This window comes from Mustela nigripes, chromosome 17 (assembly GCF_022355385.1).
Source record: "Mustela nigripes isolate SB6536 chromosome 17, MUSNIG.SB6536, whole genome shotgun sequence".
In the NCBI taxonomy this organism is placed as follows: Eukaryota; Metazoa; Chordata; class Mammalia; order Carnivora; family Mustelidae; genus Mustela; species Mustela nigripes.
Genome location: NC_081573.1, coordinates 53,104,230 through 53,128,189, shown reverse-complemented (window position 1 = coordinate 53,128,189; position 23,960 = coordinate 53,104,230). Strand labels below are relative to the sequence as shown.

Sequence of the window (23,960 nt, the reverse complement as noted above, 5' to 3'; positions counted from 1 at the left end):
GTCCATATATACAGTGGAATATTACTCAGCCATCAGAAAGGATAAATACCCAAAATTTGCATCAACATGGATGGAATTGGAGGCGATTATGCTGAGTGAAATAAGTCAAGTAGAGAAAGAGGTAGTTATCATATGGTTTCACTTCTTGTGGAACATAAGGAATAGCATGGAGGATATTAGGAGAAGGAAGGGAAAAATGAAAGGGGGGAATCGGAGAAAGGAACTATGAGAGACTATAGACTCTGGGAATCAAACTTAGGGTTTTAAAGGGGAGGGGGTAGGGGGATGGGTAAGCCCAGTGATGGGTAGTAAGGAAGAGCACTGGGTGTTATATGCAAACAATGAATCATGGAACACTACATCAAAAACTAATGATGGACTGTATGGTGACTAACATAACATAATAAAAAAATTTAAAAAAAAGATTAGGGGGCACCTAATCTAATTAGGGTGGCTTGGTGGGTTGGGGTTCTGTCTTCATGGTCTTAGGGTCCTGGGATCGAGCCCCACATCGGGCTCTCTGCTCCGCGGGAAGTTTGCTTCCCCCACTCTCTCTGCCTGCCTCTCTGCATACTTGTGATCTCTCTCTCTGTCAAATAAATAAATAAAATCTTAAAAAAAAAAGATTAGAAAAATACACATACATACAAAAAAAGAAAGTCTTTCACCTAACTAACTTCATTTTTCCTCACTGCATTCAATCACTGCCTGGAATTATGTATGTTTATTTGTGAATTGTGTGTCTCCTCTGGCTTTAATACTGGTTTCATGAGGCCTGGCAGGAACTTCCTATTTTACTCATCACTGTATCCTTAACCTTTAAAACAATGCATGGAATATAATAGGTGTGTAATAACTATATACTTGTGAAAAGAAAGAAACAGAAGAGAGGAAGGTGGGGGGAGAGGGAAGTTTCCAGGCTCTTTCATCCCTTTCTGCCTAACCTGACATTGCATGAAGGAAGACAAATTAGGAAGAGTGACTTGAAGTACATGAAATGAAACTCCCAGATCGTAGGAGGTCACAGTATAACAGCTCTTGGGATAGGTTGCCCCCAATATCTACTTTCAAACCAAGTTCAGTGCAAGAAACTTTACTTTCCCCCTTCAAGCCACACCCTTTTGCACACTGTACCCTTTAAATTTAGTTTGGGTATTATATGCTTATATACCTGAAAGCATAAAAAAATACTCAATTTCTGCTCTTTTCCTAGGATTCTGGTCAGTACGCCGCTGGGTGGACAATGAGCTGGTCATTCCTGCAGAATTTGTATCATGTAAGTAATCTGTCTGCTCCTCAGACCTGTTCAAATGTCTGAAGTCACTTGAAATCCTTTCATTCACTGGCTTTCCTACCTGCCTGCCCTGGGTCTTTCTCTGACCCTCGGAGACCCCGGGGAAGTTATTGCACTCTGTAAACTTGGGGTAACCAGAGTAACTTCACAGAGTGGCCAGAATGATTAAAGGAGATGACTCCAGTGAAGCGCTGACAGCAGGGCCTGGCCTGTAATAGATGCTCAGTACTCCTGTGGAGCACCAGCAGCAGGGCCTGCCCTATAGTAGATGCTCAGTAAATACTTAGGGTTATGTCAGTCATTGCTTTTTAAAAAATTTTTTAAATATATTTTTAAAAGATTTTATTTATTTACTTGACAGAGACAGAGAGATCACAAGTAGTCAGAGAGGCAGGCAGAAAGAGAGGAGGAAGCAGGCTCCCCGCTGAGCAGAGAGCCCGATGCGGGACTCGATCCCAGGACCCTGAGATCATGACCTGAGCCGAAGGTAGAGGCTTTAACCCACTGAGCCACCCAGGTGCCCTGTTAGTCATTGCTTTTAACACCAATGCTCATTCTGATTTTCAGTTCAGGAAAGATGAGCTGCTGCTTTTTTTTTTTTTTTTTAATTTAATTATTTAGAGAAAGCATGAGTGAAAGAAGGACAGAGGGAGAGAGAATCCCAAGCAGACTCCACACACAGCACAGAGTCCAAGGCAGGGCTCAGTCTCACAGCCCTAAGATCATGACCTGAGTTGAAATCAAGAGCCAGATGCTCAACTGACTGAGCCAGCAAGGAGCCCCAGGAATGATTAGCTCCTAGCTGACTTCCATGCCAGAATCTAGTCTCTTCCCCTCCTGCCAGGTCCCCGGCAGGTCTGGGCTGACGACCTCTCTGAGGGTTTCTTCCTGGTGCTGGGCTCTAGGGCTTGTAGCCATAGTCAGTTTTTACGTGAACGTGACTATACCATTATTGACTGTGCCCCTCTACGGTTATCCCTTTTCCTGCTGATGGTTGTTTGGACTGTTTCCAGTTTGGGGCTGTTGGAACAGAGCTGTTATGAACAAGTCTTTGGGGGCGCTGTTGGCACTTTTTTCTTGCATTGATGTGCCCAAGAGTTGAACTGTTGAGTCCTAGGGTGGGAATATGTTTAGCATCAGCCAACTTCCGGAAAGTTTTCCAAAGTGGTTGTACCAAATTCTACTCCCACCAGTCATGCATGAGAGTTCCAGTTACTCTGCATCCTTCTGTAATTGGTGGTGTTGGTCTTTTAATCACACCCATTCTGGTGGGTGTGTGGTGGTATATGAACATATGTATGTGGGGGTTTTTCTGTTTGTTTTTTTAAAGATTTTATTTATTTATTTGACAGAGAGAGATCACAAGTACACAGAGAGGCAGGCAGAGAGAGGGGAGGAAGCAGGCATCCTGCTGAGCAGAGAGCCCAATGTGGGGCTTGATCCCAGGACCCTGGGATCATGACCTGAGCCGAAGGCAGAGGCTTTAACCCACTGAGCCACCGAGGCGCCCCCATATGTATGTGTTTTAAACTATGTATATATGTGTGTATGTGTGAATGTATTTATGGAGCGCATGTGTGTGTATATATTAAATACATGTATTTAAGTGCTTATTTGAGCTGTCCCTCATTTTTAAAAACTGGTTCTTCAAAGCGATAGTTAGGAGTTCTTTATCATATACATGGGAACACACATTTCTTCTCTCTATCTGGGGCTTCCCTTTCACTCTCCAGATAGCATCTTTGATGAACGGACATTCTTAATTTTACTGAAGTTCAGTTTTAATGGAGTTTATTACTCTTTCCTTTTATGGCTAGTGCTTCTCATGTCCTGTTTGAAAATCTTGGCACCCACGATGCTGTTTTCCTATGTTTTCTTCTAGGACTTTTTCTGTTTCCCTTTCACTTTTAGGTTCGCGACCCACCCCAGCTACATGCACTTCCTTAAATCCAGCCCACAACTCCGTTCACAACTTCGGTTCTCCTTTACTCATTCACGCTTGTCATCACTCATCCACCTGATTCTTCAGGCGCCTAGACTTGCCCAGCCCTTGCGGGAGAAGAAAAGCAGTTAGAGTCGACATTTAAGGAACTTACTGGCCAGTAGGGGAGAGGGGAGACTTGCACACACACAATATCTAGAAATTTGTAATTTAGTTGGAAAATGGGATATGGCCTGATGATTCCAATGGAGTACCCAGAGTCATTTCCTCTTTGAACCTAGCAGGTAGGCGCATTCCGTACGTGCCAGTGACCCTGTCTTCCTCCTCCTTCATTGGTCCTTCATTTCTTCCAGGTTAAAATTCCATATCCCTATGCCTGGTATCTGAGGTGTCCCCCCTTCATCTTCTCGATCATCCCAAACTCTCTGTGCACAGCCGCCTGAATTCCCGGACAGAAAAATCTGTCCATCCCCCAAGCTGTTTGCAGCTGCCTTTTCCTCCTGCCTTGGGCTCCTTCTCTCATGACTGGTGCCTGAGGAATTGCTCACCATTCTAGTATCAGCTCTGTGAAGCCTCTCCTGACTTCTTTCTCTTTCACTGTTGTGCCTTGAATTCCTGGACTAGAGTCTGATTGCTGGGTTCAATCCCTTCTTCTTACCACTCTGCCGTGCTGTGCCCCCGGGCCATGTTACTTAAACTACCTCTAAGCCTCACGATGCCCCACTAGGAACAGTTGTGGTTCCTGCTACCCACCGTCTTGTGCAGAATAAATGAGTTTATCCAGCTACAATCATTTAGCACAGTATCTGGCCCACAGTAAGCACTCCATAAATGCTTACTTCGAAAATCGTCGCACCCATCACACGAATGACATTTAACCTGTTAACATACTGGTCTTTTCACTAGACCCGAAGTTTCTTGAAATTGGAAATTACTTCCTTAATTTTTCCACAATTGCCTTTTATTTTTTTAGGGTTTTATTAATTTATTTGACAAAGAGAGAGAGAGGGAGAGCGCGCGTGCGCACAAGCAGGGAGCATCGAAGAGGGAGAAGCAGGCTCCTGGCTGAGCAAAGAGCCCAATGTGGGACTCAATCCCGGGATCATGGTCTGAGCCAAAGGCAGTAGATTAACCAACTGAGCCACCCAGGTGCCCCACAATTGCCACTTCTTGTGCCCACCTATGTTCAGTTCCTTGTGCAAAGAGCTTTTTGTCCATCACCTCAATAAAACTTTACAACAACCTATAAGATAAGAATTAGGATCTCCATGCTGTGGTTTAAAAAGACAAGGCTCAGAGAACTAAAAACCCCATTCTGCATCCCTCAGCTGATTCATGGAGGAGCCAGGATTTTGACTCCCCGTTTCATTGCCAAGTTTGTGAACCCTTCATCATGTACCCCTGCCTCTCACTGCATGGCCCACACAGACATAGTGAGCTCAGTGACTATGTGAGGAATCAGTTTCAATCTAATAAGGCCAGAATCTACCCATGTTTGTCAGAAAGGAACATAGCTTTATCTGTGCCACTGAAGTTCAGAATATGGCCCTCAAAGGCCAAGCAATCAGATACTGAGACCCTTCCGGCAGAATAGATAGCATCTAGAGCAGGTGACTGTGCTTTCAACTTTTCCCTCTTGGGAAACACTCGTTTCATCATCAATAATTTGTACTTTGCTTCTGCAAGGTGTGCTCTCTAACTGACACAATGCTGCCTTTCCAGAGGAACAGGTTGTCACTTTTCACAAAATTTGTCCTATTTAATGACACTTTTTATTTGGTGTCTAATTACCTACCATTTCTTCTATTGCTGCATCACAGTCCCAAGCTTTTAAAATGTGGTGCCAAGAGTCTTGGGAAGATCCTTTCCAGGCAGATTCTGGAAGCCTGGCCTCTCCAACTCAGTTGTAAATGTCTTGAGAGCAGTGATCCGTCTGCCTCTCCCACGGCACCTGAACTTGGTTAGGCAGGCATGCGATAAGTATATGCCAAATTCATGATCTGTGTGCTTGTTTCATGTTGGATGCTGGACTCGGTCTAAGGAGGGAGAAAGGAAGAATCTGATTCAGCTCTTGCCTTCCAGGAACTTCTAGTCCAATGCAGAAGATAAGTCTCAAAAATAACCAACATCTGACATGGAAAATGGTGTTTGGGGTACAGATTGTAGCAGAGTTTCTCAGAGTTGGGGAAGCCCCTTCCCAGAACATTCATGAGACTTAAAGATTGCTGGGAAATTCTTTGATATTCAGAGGAGCATGGGCATAATATAGAATGTACTATAACACGCACATGCATTGTAAGGTAAAACACAGATTTCAAGGTGCCGTCTTTGGTAGACCTGTCCTCCCTCCTGTCTTCGGGGAGGTGGTTCCCTCCCTTCTGCCTTCGGGAGTGTTTTTGGTGGGTGATGCTGGTGACCATTGCCACTGTAGCAGTCAGAAGTAGGTTTTCAATCAGGTTCTGCTCTTTCTAGGTTTTGAGTGAGTAACCCGAGTTCTCTGAATCTCAGTTTATTCCTGATGGATGGATGGATGGATGGATGGATGGATGGCGGCATAGGAAACAATCCAGTCTGTTGCCACATAACAAAATAAGGCACATTATTTTCTTTGTCGTTAATATTTCATGATGATTCTACAGCATTTTGTACCCTTGAAGAATTTTCATATTCACATACACACACAAAAAAAAAACATCAAAGAAAGTAGAGCAATCCCAATTCTACCATGAGAACAACTGGGGCCTCAAGAAATGCCCAGAGTCTTATGAGAACTGAGACCAGTCAACCTGAGATTTGAACCAGTGCCTGGTTCAGCATCTTTAACACAATAGTTTGAAGACGTGTTAGGGTTTGGGGTGATGAGAAGGGGGCATGCCTTACCTCCCTGAGCTGTGTGCGCAGCCTGTTAGTTTGAACTATCTGTCCTGAGTCACAGACTCACAGAAACCTCACAGCTGGGGAAGTGCAGAAGTTCTCCAGTTTTCCTGTTGAGAAGTTGACTCAAGCAATGCACTCTACTCTCCTTAAGAGCAAACACATACACAAGAGTTCACGTGCAGTTTCAGGAAGCTCATGGACACCCTGAATCCCTTCCACCATGCCCCCTCCAGTGCTTAAGATCCCTCTACAGCCAATCTCTTACACCTGACCGACTGCAGAAACCACAAACTCATTAACTCCAGGTAGACTAGTTAGAAACAGTCTAACTCAGTATAACAAACCCCAGCGGCTTCCGGCAGGGATCACTTACTCTCCCATCTCTGCATCATCTGAGTTCTCAAAAGTTTATCCTTCAGTAAGTGTCCAAGCCAAATCATCCATCGCCCTTCCAGACTTTCGCAAGTCTTGGTAGAGATAAGAATTGAGGTTATGTGTATTTTAGAGATCAAAATTGCCAGTTTGTTAATGGAATGGGGTGGAGACCGTGAACGGGCTAATGCATAGGTTGCCTAGAATCGATTGGCTTCACCACAGGCAATGCCTTCATTGTTATGAAAGCCTCGATCAAGCACAGAAGATAAAGAACCAGACTCACAGCTGAGAGAAACTTGATGAGGCCAAGCAGATCCCGTGTTCATTCAACATTCATGCACTGAGCACCGGCTATTTGCTCAGCACTGCTCCAGACCCCTAGGAGACATGTGAGACTAAAACAGAAAAGTCCTTGCCCCAGAAGTAATCCTCCAGTCTCCATTCGGGTGAGGAAAATGGACAGATACCAAAGCCGTGATAAACAAGTACATTTTGTAGTGCTAGGAAGCCGAAAGTGCTGTGTGGAAAATGAAATTAAAGGGATAAGGGGATCAGGGGAGTGTGCAGTGGCGGAGTTAAGCTGCAGTGTTAAACTGGGGTCAGGAAATCCACACCGAAGGTGAGAGTTGAGCGGGACCTGAAGGCGAGGAGGCCACGTGTGCTGCTGTGGTCATTCCTGAAAGGTCCAAGCCTGGGCAATGCTTGGGGTAGGCTGGATAATGGCCCCCAAAGATATCCAAGTCCTAATTCCCGGAGCCTCTGAATGTAACCCAGACGCCAAAGGGACTTTACAGATGGCGTGAAGTTAAGGATTTTAGATAGGAAGGATATTGTCGGTGATCTGGTATGCCCTAAATATAATTAAAAGGGTCCTAATAAGAGGGAGGTGGGCGATCTTGACTGCAGAGGAGGAGTGTTGGGATGCCGAAGCAGGGGCATCATGGGAGAGGTGGGGTGAGACCGAAAACCGGGGGGATAAGGAAGCAGGAAGAGGCAAGGAAACAGACTCTCCCCTGCAGCCCCCAGAGGGAGGCTGCCCTTCTGCATCTTCATTTTAGTCCTATGAGACTCATTTTGCACTTTTGACCTCCAGAACTGGAAGAAGAAACCTGGGTTGCTTACACCGCCATGTCTGTGGTGATTTGTTCCAGCAGCCACAGAAAACCACCCAGTGCTATTTCAGACAAGGGGAGGGTATTGAACCAAACTGACAAAAATCCCTCCCATGTGGCCTTCCTGTTTGTGACCACGCAGGTGTGGTGGCCTGTGGCAGGCGCTGGCCTGTGCCCTTGGTATGTAGTATCCCCTTTAGTTGTCACATCAACTCCAGGAGATGGCTGGTATTCGAACTGAAACCAGGTAACTCAGAGCAACCGTGTTCTGCCTGTGCCCGATGAGACTGTTTGTTGTGCGATGGCTATTTGGGGCGTGGCAACAATCTGCTAATGCCATTTATGATGCCACTGGCCAGTGGGGTGTACTGACCCTTTCCTCTTTCAGCAAAGCAGAAAGAAGGCCGTGCTCAGAGAGAGCAAGACAAGCCTTCATTGACGGCTTGTAAGTAGCATCCTCTGCCTGAACTGCTCAAATAACCTCAGCTAACTCAGATTAGGACTGAGACTTGAGGAACGCTGATTTACTTAATACTCACTGTAGCCCTGTGAGGTGCATTCTGTTACTGTCCTCATTCTACAGAGGAGGAAACAGAGGCACAGAGAAGTTAAATGACTGATCCGCTTTGTCCCAGGCACTGTACTAAGCCCCAAAGGTGGAGAAGTGAGTAAGATTCAGGCAATAAAAGTAGTGGTTAAGAAGTTGGACTTTGGAGTCTCAGGAGCCATCTGTGTGATCTTGGGCAAGTCATTTAACTGTTTTGAGACTCAGTTTTCTCATCCAGCCAATGGGAATGGTACCAGGATCTCCCTCAGGGCATCCTGAGGATTGTGTGGGAACCAGAACATAAAGGGCTAAGCACAGTGCCTGGAGAGCATCAGTTGTCAATACATGTCAGCTGGTGTTACACTGTTAGAGTAAGGAAGCTCAGCTCCTGCCCTTACCAGAGAAGATCCGCAAATGAGGAACATATCACTGTTTCTCCCATGTTCATTCCCACGGTAATTTAACAAACCCCGAACTAGGCTAAGGTCTCTAGCCTGCTCAACCCAATGGCAGACGGAAGACAAAAATCAGGGAACTCCTGCTTTTCACTAGCCCCAAAGCCACCACCAGCTCTCCTTCTACCTGGGATAGGCTAGGATCTCTAGGAAGACTAGTCACTCACAGCCTTCCTGGAACACAGTGGATCTACTCAAAGAAAGAAAATACCGGAAAATCCCACCAGAGCTTGTGATCCAAATTAAGCCCACATATGCTGGACTTACCTGGAACTTTGCCAGGACCCAGTGATGACGATGGAGGAAGATAAGAAGCCATCACCAGGGAGCCATGCACTACTGACTGGGCCTTCCATCTTGGTTTCCTGGTTTCTGAACCAAGGCCTTGCTGGGATCAGCCAAGAGCTGCCTACAGTTTCTTCTTGCTGTTTAAGGAAACATCTAGGAAATGATGGAGGAAAAGCTGATACATTTTTTTCTTCCTGCCTGGAAGATTTATCAACCCTAAAAAGTGACTCTTCTGCTGGGACAACTGGATATACATATCCAAGAGTCAAGTAGGACCCCTACCTCATACTGTAAGTGAAGGTGAACTCAAAATGCATCATGGACCTAAATGTAAGTGCTAACTAAAACCATAAAACTCATAGAAGCAAACGTAGGAGGAGATCTTTGGGACCATAGATTAGGTAATGGTTTCTGGATATGACACTGAAAGTAGATGAAACTTAAAAAAGTTGCATAAATTGAACTTCATCAAAATTTTAAAACTTTTGTACTTCAAAGGGCACCATCAAGAAAATAAAGACTACAAACAAAATGGGAGAAAATATTGCAAATCATACATTTGATCAGGGATTTACATCTATAATATATAAAGATCCCTTAACAACTCAACAATGAAGAGACAAATACCCGTTCAAAAGTGACAAAAGAGGGTTGCCTGAGTGCCTCAATTGGTTAAGCATCCGACCCTTGATCTCAGCTCAGGTCTTGATCTCAGGGTTGTGACTTTAAGCCCCATTGGCCTCCATGCTGGACGTGGAGCCTATTTCTTTTTAAAGTGCCAAAAGATTGGAGTAGGTATACCTCCGCAAAGAAGACATACACATGGCCAATAAGCACGTGGAAGGATGTTCAGCATCATTAGTTATTAGGGAAATGCAAATCAAAACCACAAGATACCACCCCATTGTATCTAGGATGGCTAAAATAAAAACAGCAGACAGTAACATGTCAGGAAGGAAGTGGGAAGATGGAAACTCTCATATATTTCTGGTGCAATGCAAAATGGTGCAGCCACTTCGAAAAGCAGCTTGGCAGTTCCTCAAAATGTGAAACCCACAGTGATCATGTGACACAGCAATTTCACTCCTAGGAATACATGTAAGAGGAATGAAAACACATGTCCACGTGATGTACATAGCAGCATTATTCACAATAGCCCGAGAGAGGCGACAACCCAGATGTCCATCACCTGATGAACAGAGAGACAAAATGTGCATTATTCATAAAAGGGAATATTATTTGGCCACAAAAAGAATGAAGTGTTGACTCTTAACAAACCTTGAAAACATTATGCTACGTGAAAGAAGGCAGTCACAGAAACCTCATACCTTGTGTGATTCAATTTATATGAACTGTCCAGAATAGATAAATCCACGAAGATAGAAAACAGATTTGTGGTTTTCTAGAATTGGGAGGGTGAGGCACAGAAGGAGGAGAGATTGCTCATAGGGACAGGTTTTCTTTTGGGGGTGATGAGAATGCTCTAGTGATTGTTACACAGCACTGAGCATCCTAAACAGCATTGAACTCTATACTTTATATGAGTGAATTTTATGGTGTGTGAATTAGATCTCAAAAACATATTATTAGGGCGCCCAGGTGGCTCAGTCAGTTAAGCGTCTGACTCTTGGTTTTGGCTCAGGTCATGATCTCAAGGTCACTGGATTGAGCCCTGCATCAGGCTCTGTGCGGAGGAGGGTGGAGTCTGCTGGGGAGTCACTCTCCTGATCCCTCTGACCCTCTCCACTTCTATCTAAATAAATAAATGAAATCTTTAAAAATAGAATAAAAAGAGGGGTGCCTGGGTGGCTCAGTGGGTTAAAGCCTCTGCCTTTGGCTCAGGTCATGATCCCAGGATTCTGGGATCGAGCCCATATCTCTGCTCTGCGGAGAGCCCGATATGGGCTCAGCAGAGCCTGCTTCCCCCCCTCTCTGCCTGCCTCTCTGCCTACTTGTGATCTGTCGAATAAATAAATAAAATCTTTTTAAAAAATAGAATAAAAAGAATGACTATTAGTCCTTGATTGTCCTTGAAGAGGCCACTGGAGAGTTCTTTTGAGCGAGTGCCAATCCCATTTCTTACACGACTACAGATAAATTGGGGATCAAGCTGAAACTTGCCTTTTCTGTCCAGCTTCTTCCCCACAGTTCAGATTTTTTGAATTTACTAACTTCTCCCCTGATTCCAGCCTCAGCCCTGGAATCGCCCATTTCCCCTAGTTCCCTGCTGCCATCCTTCCCCTGGTTTCCAAGGCAGCATTGGGTGTCCCGTGGGGTGTTCCCTTTTCTCACCAGCAATCCACTGAATGGCATTGGTCTGTTTTCCTGGTGCTGTGTCCTTCATGGCGCCCTCCGTTCCCCGAGGACAGCTGAGATGCTGGTTGTGCTCCCCATTAAATGCCAACCCACTTTTGGTTATCACTGAATGGATGAATGAGTGAGGTGAATATATTCCTGGAAAAGAGCAAGTATCTTCCCAGAATGGAAAGATATGGAGGAGGTGGAATAAGGGAAGAAGAGGGAGGGAAGATTTGGATGGAAGTCATATTACCATGTACCCCCTCTTTTTTCTATTGCCTCCAACCACTTTGACCATGTGAGCCTCTTGGGTTTTCTAATGGTTTCTCAGTTTCCTTTGAATCAAACCCAAACCCTAGGCCTTTCAAAGAATACCCAAAACCTTGTTTTTCTTCTCTTTGGCTCAGAAAAACCAAGTTGGGAATCTAGCCAAAAAAAATTGAAATAATAACTGCTTGAATACAGAGCCAGGGGGAGGGATGAGCTCTAGAAATATGTGTGCAGTTACTGATCTGGCATTACCTATAATAGTAAAAAATTGGGAACAACCTAATGTCCAGCAGTAGGATAGTGTACATCAGGTCATGTCCCAAAGATGAAGTAACATGCTCCTTTTAGAAGAATTTAGTACTTTGAGAAAATACCTGCATTATATGTTCCATGAAAGAAACAGGTTATAAACTGGTGGCTAGGTTATAAACCAATTAATTGCTACTATATACGCTGTGCACAAAAATATTTTAAATACTGAAGAAAAACCACACTAGAATGATTTCAGGGGTTTTCTCTTGATAGTGGGACTATGGGTGTCTTTCTCATTTCTTTTTTAATGTAACCAGGTGCTCTATGATGAACATATATGATTTTTATAATCAGACACACACACACACACACACACATATGTGCGCCTGCAAAATTTGCCAAATTCTCACACTCTTTCAACTGCTCTTTCTCGGGGAAATCACTCCCCACCTGTTTTGTTCAGTCAACCCACAACCGTCCCCAAATCCTTTTCCTGAGCTATACTATTAGCCTGTAAGGACCAGCACTTGGCCAGGTCCTCCCTCCAAACACTCAGGCAGCTCCTGAAGGCACACTCTTCTGGGAAGCCTTCCCTGACCACCAGGAGGGAAGAAAGTTGGTTCATCCCTACCCTTCCCAACACAGCGCTTCCATAGCTCTCTTTGCTCACCTGGTCCACGAACATCCCCAGCCTCTCTGCTGGGGCTCGACCTCAAGGGACTGTTTCCTGACATGACCCAGCAGCTTTTGCCGCTGGCTGCGTGTGTATGTGTGTGTTTGTGTTTGTGTGTCTGCACCTGGTGGCCAGGCCAAACACCTAGAAGGAAGTTGAGCTGTAGAGGCCACAGGTCTCATTCCTGTTGTTGAGGAAGCTGGTAATGACTCTTCTGTCTGCGTGTCCTGATTTGCCATGGCAAAGACTTCTCTTGGCCATTTAAAAGCCACCCAAACAGTCTTTAAACAACTTAAGAAGTGATCAAAGGTGTTTGTTCTTAGCCTGGATCAGCAACCTTCTTAATGGAGTCAGCCTGACGCTCCGTAACTTTTGGAGGATGTGAGTGTGAACCAGTAATGCGGATGTTGCTGGAAAGCACTTAGATGTTTCTTGAGTTGATCTGTCCAAGTACACATCCAGCTTATTCCTGAACTGGAATCGAATTAGAAAAACCTTTGGAGGAACAAGTTAGTGGGTCAGCAAACATTTGAGGGCTCCCCGAGTACCTGACACATCTCAGAGCACTTGTGAAATGCTGTGGCTTTATCAAAGCAATAAACAAATTGAGTGATTGTTCCTGTAGAACTTCCTGGTCATGTGTTACACCCACACGAAGCATAACAAGGAAGGCTCAGAGGGGAAGACACGCTGTCTTGAGGTGCCTGAGAAAGCGCATGCGTCTTAGCTCCTGTGGCCTTTTGAGCTAATTACCCTGGCCTGTGTGTAATGAAACAGGATGGCGTTAAGGATCCAAGATAAATCGGGCATCCTGTCATCGACCTGTGGTGTTTTTGAAACTGAGAAAAAAAGATTTGGTGTGCCAGCCTTCCTCATCAGTCTGCTATCTCACCTGTCATCTCAAATGAGGCAAACAAACCACAGACACATTTTTCTTCCCCGCAGAACTGCACCCTTTTTCGTGAGGAGGTCTGGATCTGTTTGGCAATCAGGACTGAGGAGAATGCGGGTGGGGGAAGCACTTCTTAGTTCCACCCTCTTCTCAAATATCTGAAGAATAATAATAAGTAGGTGAGTGTCACATCTGTCGCCTCTTTTCCACTCCTGCTCTGTGAATGCAGACTTCAGTCACGTTTTTCTTAGGCCACCATAGCTGGCATTTCCTCCCAGTAGATCTCGTGAAGGCTGGAGGTGCTGGGATCCCAAAGGAAGCAGAGATGGTTTTCCTTCTGCCATGTCCAGGGGTCAGGGTTTTGTTTAATGTGCTGTGGAAGCCAAGAGTGAAAAGGAAATGCTGGGACAGGAGAGGGGGTTTGAGGAACTGACAGGGAAAGGGAGAGAGGAGGGATCCGGGATGGCAGGGAGAGGGAACCTGCACGGGGTGTCTTGGCTGCTGTCACTGGGTTCCCTGTGAACTGTCTTCCTTGTCGTCCCAGGAGATCATTAGGAAAATAGCCATTTCTTGTTGGTACACTATTAACCAACAACCAGTTTGTTGAAGGAACCCACTCATGCATTCACTCAACAAATATTTATTGTGAGGATAAATGTGCAGCAGGCAGTGTTCTAGGTGCGGAGGATACAGCAGTGAACAAAACCACCCAACACAGAGCAGGGATGAATCTCCAAGCAGTTCTGCTGGGAAAGGTCAATCCTCAAAGGTGATTCCATTTATAAAACAGCTTTGATAAAATTGCACAGAGCTAAATACACACAGCAATGAGTACCAGATGAGAGATCTGAATGAGAGATCTGAAAAGATCTGTGGACTGAATCAGTGTCCCGGTCGTCCTGCTGTACTATAATGCTGCAGCATTTTCCAGGGAAAACCTGGTAAAGTCCTTGCAGGATCTCTTTTGTATTATTTCTTAGAACTGCACATGAATCTACAATTACGCCAATAAAAATGTCCAAAAAAACCCCACTCCCCCAAACAAAACCCAAACCCCAGACCAGATGGAGCCTACATGTGAGTCAAGCTAAGTATGGCTTCATGGTGGCCAGAGGGCAAAAGCCAAGACTACCCTTGAGAGGGCTGCCCCCTCTGGGGTACTCCATGCAGTGTCCCCGGAGATTCCTTCCTGCCCTCAAGACATGTCACTGAATCCATACCGGTGACCGAATGAAATTCAGACTTACGTCAGGAGGCAGGTGCAGAATAAGGGTGGGCTCCCAGCTCCCCCAATCCTATGACATGGGCATGTTGGAATTATCCAGCCTGCATTTGGGTGTCTAAACCAGGCACCCACTAGACCACAAAGGTGAGACTCGACTATCTGTGAAGCTCCCGGTGCTCACTTGGACGCTTCTGGGCTTGTTCCCAGCTTCCACCGTCACTACCATCACCTCTGTGCAGACCTAGCCCATCCTGGCAGCGCATTCAGCTTGGGGAACCTCCTTTCCCATACAGACAGTGGGATGGCTCACTGCCCTCGTTCTCAGCTAGGCAAGAACTCCTCATGCCAGCCCAGGCCTGGGCCTCAATCCTGGATTCCAGCCCCCTGGCCATGGCAAGCTGGGTGAGTGTCCAGCCCCTCACCCTTGTCCTGAAGAGGGGGATGCCCACACCAGTCTGCCGTCCCACTGGGTATACACTGGGTGTACAGTGGGGCATCTAGCAGGCTACAAACTGTCCAGCTCCTCTATTTTATTGCCTTAGAAGAACTTCAGAAGAAAGAAGCCATGGAAAAATTAAATAAGGTTAGAGCAGACTTCAAAGTTTTTATTATTTTAAATTATGCCATACCTTGCATGGAATGACGCCAAAGCAATATGCCTTCCTGGCCACATAATTTACTAAAGTCACAGTGGAGAAAGCTACAGCTCCTAGATCCACAAGCTAGTCTACTGGCAAGAGGGCGAGAAGGGGCGGCAGGAAGGAGAAGCGATGGATGTTTTCTTGTCTCTCCTCTGAGATGTCAGTGGTTGCTCATTCTAAGATGGTTGACTATGTGACTTAGTACAGTTTCTAGTCACTATCATTGTCATAATGAAAAAGGCTTTCTTAGAAGGGCTTGAGCTAATCAATAAATATTTATCCACTTTCAAACAAGGTCTTTATGGCCAAAATAAGTGGAAAGAAAAGATACTAACAAGCACGATTTCCACACCTTTGTCTCAAAGCAACCACAGAAAGAAGAAGTGCAAACGAAATGAAGGACCTCCCCTTCACCCAGAGAGGAAGCAAGCCCGCAGTCCCTTCACCCAGAGAGGAAGCAAGCCCGCAGTCCTGCAGGAGCCTGCCAGTGGGGACCTTCTGCCCAGGGCCCAGGGCCCAGGCCCCACCCCAGTCAGGCCTGCGGGGCCACGCAGCTGTCTGGAGCCCGGTCCCGCTCTTCCTGGGAAAGGGCCGGCTTCCTCGCGTCCCAGTCTGTGTCCGGGATGAATAACCCATGGAGGTCCAGGTGCATCTCTACATCGATGGATGCACGAGCCAATTCTGTAAAACTTTTGGCATCCAGAATAAGCAGAAAAGGCAGCTTTTGGGGATCGGTAGAGACGATGGCTGATAGGATAATCCCTTTGGGGAAACAAAAAGAGACACTTGGTAACAATGCAGACTGAAATTCCCTCCAGCTGGAGGGGCAAGTTCCTCAGCTGTATCTCCCTGTCCTCTTTGAAGTAAGCATGGAGTCAAAGCAAAAGGACCGCAAATTTGAGATTCTGTGGGAGCAGAAGGGAAAGGTCAGGGAAGTAGGAATCAGAAGACCTGATTCCAGCCCTGCCGGGGCCAGTCCCTTTACCTCTCTGAACCTTAGTCCATTCATCTGCAGAGTAAGGTGAATCCTCCCTGCCCTCCCCGGTTGCTGAGAGAACCTCTTGCATGGTGAGTAATGAGCGCGTTCTGTAAAGTACTGCCTGCATTGGAGGATGGCTATTTGCCTCGGACTTAGAAAGTCTCATTATGGAGAATCAGTTTTGTGCTGCATTGGGCTAACAAATGACACTTGGCTAAACTCAGACAAGCCGCACGCAATGACATTTGAAGGAGCCCAGCCCACTGTATGCACATGCAGCACGCTAGCAGCCTCAGCCTTTCCCTCCATAAAATGGACATATTCCAAGTACTCGCTCTCAAGGGACAGAGGATTAAATGAAATAATGCCCCTAAACTTCCAGCAACTACTCGTGATGCCTCCCAAAGCCTCCTGGGTCTCAGGGTGGTTGAGCACAGCTGACGTCAGACGGGCTTGGATTAAAATCCTAATTCTGTAGGCACTGGGTATGTGGCTTTAGGGAAGTTGCATTCCCTCGGCCTCTGCTTTGGTGCAATGAAGACGTTGCTACTCCCTGCCCACAAGAGAATGGAGGGGAGGCCCTGGGCCGGCCCAGTGGGAGGCCAGCTTCAGCAGGAGGTGCTGCCAACCATCTCCCACCTCAGAGATGACAGGACCGTGGGGTCTGCCACCTGGCGTGCCATGCCATGTGGGTCCAGTAGGAAGACAGGGTCCAGGCAGAAATCCACTCCATTTCACCTAAGGGAAGCAGCTGGCAGCTCAGTGGGACAGCCCCAGCCACGGTTCTGGTGGCCCTCCTGAGCATCCCAGGAGTATGGGCAGGGATTTTTGGGGGCAGAGACAGAATCAAGGAGGAAAAGGATCATTTGGTCATGTGGAAATCTAGAAAAGGGAGGTGGGCCACAAATACACATTTACAGGTGCTCCATGTAGAAAATACATGTTTAGAGATGGTTAAGAATTCTGCCCCAGCCATTGCAATGAATATTAAAGTAGAAAGGAAGTGGGCTTTTGTGTAGTAAACAATTTAATGTCCCCCAAAGGGAAGTCTGACCTTTGCTCCTAGGAGGTGACCTCTAAGCCCTTATAATGTCCTGCCTCATAAAAAAAAGTATCTTTATTTACCTGGGACCAGCCTGATGGTCTATCCTAGCAAAGTGATTTAGATGTCACTTTGACCTCCAGAGAGGCTGAAGGCCAAAGGTGAACCACATAGCCAACCAACAATGACTATATGACCGATCCCCTAAAAAAGCTCCGACATGAAGGCTTGAGTGAGCTTCCCTGGTTGGTGACATTTCATGGACATTGTTGGAGGAGTTGGGGTTGGCCGTGACCTCCAGGGATAACCAGATACTCCATGAATGAAATTCTCCTGGATTCTGTCCCATGGGTATCTTTTCTTTCAACCTATAGTCCTTTCACTATGACAAACCAGAACCATGAACAGAACAGTTTTCAGTGGGTTCTATGAGTCCTTCTATCGACATTGAGGGTGGTCTTAGAGATCCCTCAACTTGCAGTTGGTGTTAGAAGTGAGGGTGTTTTGAGAGACTCCTTAAACTCACTGCTTTGGACTCAGACAGACCTGGGTTTCAAAGCCTGTTTCCATTAGCTCTGTGATATGGGGGTTGGAGAGGGAGGGTCACACTGCTCCCAGACGATGTCTCTGTTTGAGGAGTGATCGCAAGCAGAGTGCGGCAAGTGGGCTCCCCTTCCTGGGGTCTTACCATCATCCTCGTCCTGGGCACCCGGTGTGGGGACAAAGAGGGGTTCTGCTGGCCAGCAATGCTCCTGTCCCCATTTTAAGGATGACTTTGTGAGAACATCGTATTTCAGTATCTGTATATCCAAAGAGGAGAGACATGGGAGTGACTTGTTGGAGAGCATGTGCATTCCCTGGGAACTGGTGACATCAGTGCCCACAGACAGAGGGGATCCAGCCCCTCCAGCGTAGACTCCAAATGCCATCTACCTAGGGTCAGTGTAGCACCAAAAGTGAAAGCAGCGAGCTTCCTCTTGCATTTTTAAGCAAAGGTCCTCCTGTCATCCAATTTTTAAAAAATAAAATTTTTTACATACTGAAGTTTTAAAAAATAAACTGAGCCACCCAGCATTCCTGGATGATTCAGACTTTTAGGGATGACTTCTTGACTTTAAATATCCTAAGAAACACTCATTAAAAAGACCTTTCACGTACTCTTTTATAAAATGTTTTGAATCTTATGGAATAAAAATGGTTGTTCAAACAAACAAAAGCCTGAATGTATCTGGTATTTGGCGCTACACTGCCATTTTTGTATGTGTTGAATAAATGAATGTCTTCAATGCAAACATTTAAAGTGTAATATGATCCTTTTGTTGTTTTAAAAAGTGCAAGTCCCTGGACTTCTCTTAATCCCTAATAGACGTGTTTCCCCTTGGGGTGTGGGATTAGTGGGGAGTGTGTGTGTGAACCCTAATTTTTTTGCTTTGCACATTTCTGCAACGCTTGCATTTTTTAGAAAAGATATTCCATTTATTATTTAAAATGATATTAAAGACAAGTGATGTCTGTACATTTAACATAGTCCTTGGGGTACAGTAAGTGTTCAACAAATAGTAACAAGTAAAAATAACTAAAGGGTCTAAGTTTCAGCTCTCTGCTTGAAAGGGCAAGCTCCTTGGGGGCAGGGACTGGGATCACCCTGTTCACCTCCTTATCCTCACTGCCACCATGCTGTCACGTAACTGGTGCTCAATAAACATGTATTGAATAAAGAAATCAATGTAGGTCAGACCTACAGCTCTGACCTCTTTGCTGAGATCTCTCTGTCCATCAGATAGGGCTGCCTCTCTTGGGTTGGCCCATCATCACTTCCATGGTATTCCGTCCAAACGGACTTCACTCTCTGATCTGCCCTCTGCCCCAAAGGGACCTCCTTTTTTCTGATCAAGGTCACCCAGTCTGAGAACCTGGAGTTTAGCTTTGCAGGCAGACACAATCGTCGTAGGGCGCGCCAGCCCAAGTCACGCAGGGATCAGTACCTTGGTTGGGATAGGACTCCACTGAACTTCGGCAGCAAAGACGTAGCGATATCGCTTCCCATTGCGAGCATAATTGATCCGAGGCAGCTCTAAGCCTGGAGAGAATGACACAACCAGTGAAGCCCCCATCACTGAAGACTGGGAGCCTCCACGCTTCATGCCAGACTCGGCGTCCTGTCCACAAAAACAGCTCCCGATCCAGGATCGCTGAACTTGCTTCAGGGCCTGGATTAGATCAAGGTTGTAACAGTGCAGGGGGAGGGAACCTCTGATAATTACCCTGGCTCTATGAGAAGGTTCAGGAGCAAGGAAAGATAGACCTCGTTTTTTAAGTGTATAAGCATCTTTAATTATCCAAGATAGTAATCAAAAAGAATTGCATGATTAGAATCAGAGGCTACTGCAATTTTTTTAAAGCTCTTGAAAAAAAAAAAAAAGTGCTCGTGTATGTGTGTGCATGTGTGGGGGTGTGGAAAAAAACTCTGAAGCCATGGAAAGGGGTGTCCATTGGGAATAGTTAAATAAATCTGGTGAATTCACATAGTCACCTAAGTAAAAATAATGTTTGCAAAGAATTTTAATAACATGGGAAAGTGCCAATATCATAAGACAAACTGTAGAAGGCTGGTTCTAGTATTATCTCCACTATGTTGCAAATGTAGAGAAAAGGTTCAGAAACATTACTGGGTTAGTAACTTCCTTATAGTTTGTATTTTATATTGTACACTCTAGGTTTCTCATTACATGAAATTTTCATTGTGTCTATTACTTTTATAATTAAAAAAAACCTAAAAATGTGTGTGTGTGTGTGTGCGCCTGTGGGGGCAAATTAAATTTCTAAGTCTGAGGGCTGAAATGAAAATCCCCCATCTTATAGAATATTCCAGGCAGTCAGAGCCAACTGCTGGGGAAAATGTAATGTCCAAGAAAAGAGGAAGAAGATGTGGAAAATCTGCCACACAGAAGCCTCCTAAAAAGGAGGCATGAGAGGTTATCAGGCTTGCGGGGAGTGCAGGGGAATGGCCTGTTAAGGCAAGGAGATGTCCAGGCCCTCAGACAAGTAATCATGAGAATTTGCAGAGACAACACAGTGACTGTGAGCTGAAGGGACCACCCACATACTGAAACCAGAAAAAGGTGCCCACAGTTGACCCGAGTACCTCTGAGACTTTCCACGGTGCTCCAGGACCTCAAACCCGGTCTGGGGACTGCCAACCCCCCTTACCTCCACCCTGTCAATGATCAGCCTCAGGTACTTGGTTAAGTAAAATGGGCTTTCTCCCCGTGAATTCTGTGAGGCTGGTGAAACCATGCTCTTGAAGAATCTTCAGGATCTGGGAAATTCTCAGGCTATATTCACTCAGTGGAAGAAGCCATTTCAGAATATTCTAGATGGTACAGTATGTCTGCATTTTATAAAACTGTAAGTGCAGAGGTTAAGGGTTTTTGAGTCCAAGAGACCTAGGTTCAGGTCTTGGCTCTGCTGCCTATCTTTGGGCAAGTTATGGAATTATCCTCAGTTTTGCTGTCCTCAGCTCTAAAACAAAAATGACATGTGCCAACACCTACCTCCCAGAGTTGTTCTGATAACTTCTACCCTGTGCTGGACTCTCACTATGCGCCAGGCCCTTGGTAAAGCACGCTATGTGTGCGAACTCATCTAATGTCAAGGTTAATGGGGTGAGACTGGCAGGGTGAGGTCTGGGAAGTTCTAGAAGAGGACCTGACATACGCCAAGCAACCCAGACATGACAGAAACACAACAGGTATTTCCAAAGTGTTGCCATGGGTGGAGGGATTATGAGGGACCCATCTATTGCCATACTTTTCAGCCATTGCCTGAGATTGCCACAATGAGCAAGAATTCTCTTCTTGGATAAAAAAAAGACCACAGCATTTTAACCCTTTAACCCTCTATCTGCCCCCACCATGTGGCAAGTGAGTGGAGATGCAAATCATCATCTTAAGGCAGCCAGCCTTAAGAACTGGGACCAGGGGACAGCTGGGTGGCTCAATCAGTTAAGTGTCTGCCTTAAGCTCAGGTAGTAATCTCAGCGTCCTGGGATCAAGCCCCATGTGGGGCTCTCTGCTTGGCTGGGACCCTGCTTCTCCCTTTCCCTCAGCCTCCCACTCCGCCTGCTGCTGCTCTCTCTCTGCCAAATAAATAAGTAAAACCTTAGGGGGAAAAAAAAGTAGGACCAAGACCTACATATTCACTTCCAAATCCTCCCAGTGCTTTGGGTGCCACACGGAACCGGTTATGGGATCCTAGGATGCTGTTTTATAGTAGTGGTTCTTATGGACAAATCTGGGGTTGGTCTAACAAAGTCCCCAGAACAGTTTCCGTCCAGATGCATGAACCAGGCAGCAGCCAACGTGGGAGCAAAGCCGAACCATGCCCAGCCACCCTCTAGCGAGTGTCCTGGACAAGTCCATTCATTCCACACCTGTGCTGAGCAGAGGCTCCTCTAAGCCACACTTTTGTCACATCTGGGGATATACTGAGGCTTATATTCTAAGGCAGTGGTTCTCCATCAGGGTGATGGTGCCTCCACTGGACACCCGCAATGTCTGGACATGATTTTGGTTGTTCTAATTCTGGGTGTGGGTGCTTACAGTCAAGGCCAGGGGTGCTGCTCAGTATCCTATAGTGCCCAGGATGGCCCCCAGCACAGAGCATGACCCAGCCCTGAACATCAGGGGCGCCCAGATTGAGAAGCTGCTCTCATGGGTGCAACTCTTATTGGAGGGGTTTACACTCTGTGTGGAGCATAGCCTTTCTGAGCCATCTCCTCCTCCACTGAATGGGGCTGATGGCCCCTGTTCTGGCAGGGTGTTTTGAAGGTATAGAAATGGCAGTGCAGACACACTGTCCCTGTTCAGTAAGTCAGCATTCAATAAATCAGAACGTTTGCAGAGACCAGCCGTGAAAATCACCTGATCCAACACCCCCCCCCCCCCCCCGCCCCGCCGCCGACCCCAGTGCCTTCCTGGGAGCTGTCTGAAGATATTTGAAAGAGAACTGTCACTCAATGCTTTCTGCTGGGGCACCCCAAGAGTCTTGCTGCTTGTCCTCAGTTTTGCTGTCTGGGCACAGCTCCTCTTCATCAGAATGAGGTAGAGAGAGGTCTCAGGGGAATTCACAAAAGCCTGCCCCCTCCCTAGGTGTCTTGCAAAGAGGATGTGTTTTACCTTCATAAAGCAACTCTGGCTGGCAGTAGACTTGGTCATCTTTTTCCTTCAGGGCTTTTGCTGTTGTAGATGTCAGTTTGATTAAATTTGAGCCCAATTCTGCATTCTGAGTTAAAAAAAAAAATTGAAAACAGGTTATCCAGAGCAAACACTTGTTTTACTGGGTACGTCATAAAACAAGTGCTTTAGTGGATGTCATCTTGTTCTGGCCTCACGTGAGCCAAAGGAAGCAGCTATTGCATTGCTGGTGTTTTATTCTTACTCTCTGAGACCTCATAAACTGATAGCTACCTACTGGTAGGAAAGGGTCCCTAGACTTATGGCTCATCTCTCCAACTCTGGGCTATCTTATCTTTCCCGGGTGAAATTAATGTATTGGTAGGTTCTCGCTTTTTAAATACTGGCTGATTCCCTTCCTACAGGGAAGGCTGGCTGTATCAGTCATCAGAAGGATGTTTATAAAGCGTTCATAATAACATGGGAAATGCTCATGGTAGAATATCGAGAAAAACAGTAGAGTAAATTGCATATGCAGTCTGAGCTCAATCAATCTTAAAAAGAACTTAAACTGAAAAGATCCTGGGGGAGACACCAATTATTAACAAGACAGCAGGCAGTGGAATTATGGGGACTTTATTTTTCTACGCTTATCTGTATTTTCAGGATTTTCTCCTGTGAAAATATACCACTGCTGAAATGAAAACAAATAGGCACGAAGAATGGCTTGGGAGTGAAGGATCTGTGGAGGGCATTCCTTAGTCTCAGCTTATCATCAGACTTTGTTCGGTGTCTTACCATCATCACGGTAACCCAGGAGAAGGATTTAAAACAATTGATTAGATATTTACTGGGGTTCTACTACTCCCTGTTTCCCTACATACCAGCTATGGGGCCTCGAGCAAGTGACTTAGTATCTCTGGAGAGTTCTGTGTCCTCATTTGTATAATAAGTTTCAGTGGATGCATCATGCAAAGAGTAGACACATCTCCAAGTTGTTGTGCAGATTAAATAATCATACAGACGGTTTGCAAGAGGGTCTCCTTAACAGTCAGTGCTAAATAAATGTTAGCGGCAGCAGATAATGTTACTGTTGTTGTTGCTGCTGATTTTAGGATTTATTTATTTCACGGAGAGAGAGAGAGAGCATGAGCAAAGGAGTGGGAGGGACAGAGGGAGATGGAGAGAATCTCAAGGAGGCTCCGTACTGAGCGAGGAGCCCAGCAAAGGGCTCAGATCTCACAACACTGAGATCACGGACCTGAGCCAAAATCCAGAGTCAGATGCTTAACTGACTGAACCGCCCAGGGGCCCCTACATCGATTTGATGATGATGATGATGATAATGATGTTACTACCATTGGAGCAAGTCCAGGTTAGGCAATGAAGAAGTAAGACTGAGTCCCTGCCTTCATGGAGGGACTTTACAGGCTGAGAATTACTGTTATGGCTGACTTCTTCTCATTTAAATTTCTCTCCACTTTCCAAATTTTTCAAAATGGAATTTTATAATTAAAAGGAACCTATTTGAATGAGAGCAGCTTTTTGCCGGGAAGGGGGACAGATTTGCTGCGTCCTGGCAGTTGCACTGCAGGGGCCCTTTGAGATTTGGTTAGTTCAATCC

At 45.8% G+C, this 23,960-nt stretch overlaps 2 protein-coding genes across 16 annotated transcripts in view; one reads left to right on the top strand and one right to left on the bottom strand.

Moving 5' to 3' along the window:
• Nucleotides 1–23,960, top strand: part of LOC132006030 (polycystin-1-like protein 2) — a 162,106-nt gene that overhangs the window by 5,442 nt on the left and 132,704 nt on the right. For 6 of the 12 annotated variants that reach the window (XR_009400961.1, XR_009400955.1, XR_009400952.1 and 3 more), the window contains exon 2: nucleotides 1,214–1,276. Coding sequence is in view for 1 of the 12 variants with exons in the window: in XM_059383644.1 (XP_059239627.1) it covers nucleotides 1,214–1,276 (63 nt within the window). In the remaining 11 variants the exon portion in view is untranslated. Of the gene's footprint in view, nucleotides 1–1,213; nucleotides 1,277–2,646; nucleotides 2,980–13,328; nucleotides 13,455–15,506; nucleotides 15,597–23,960 lie in introns of those variants that run through there. The other 6 variants (XR_009400950.1, XR_009400960.1, XR_009400957.1 and 3 more) reach the window with 3 other exon arrangements.
• BCO1 (beta-carotene oxygenase 1) overlaps nucleotides 13,900–23,960 on the bottom strand; it is a 36,700-nt gene continuing 26,639 nt past the window's right edge. For all 4 annotated transcript variants that reach the window (XM_059383636.1, XM_059383638.1, XM_059383637.1 and 1 more), the window contains 4 exons: nucleotides 22,340–22,445; nucleotides 19,148–19,242; nucleotides 17,851–17,962; nucleotides 13,900–15,903 (listed from right to left, as the gene is read on the bottom strand). In XM_059383636.1, coding sequence (XP_059239619.1) covers nucleotides 15,674–15,903; nucleotides 17,851–17,962; nucleotides 19,148–19,242; nucleotides 22,340–22,445 — 543 coding nt within the window. In that variant the 3' untranslated portion in view covers nucleotides 13,900–15,673. The remainder of the gene's footprint in view (nucleotides 15,904–17,850; nucleotides 17,963–19,147; nucleotides 19,243–22,339; nucleotides 22,446–23,960) is intronic.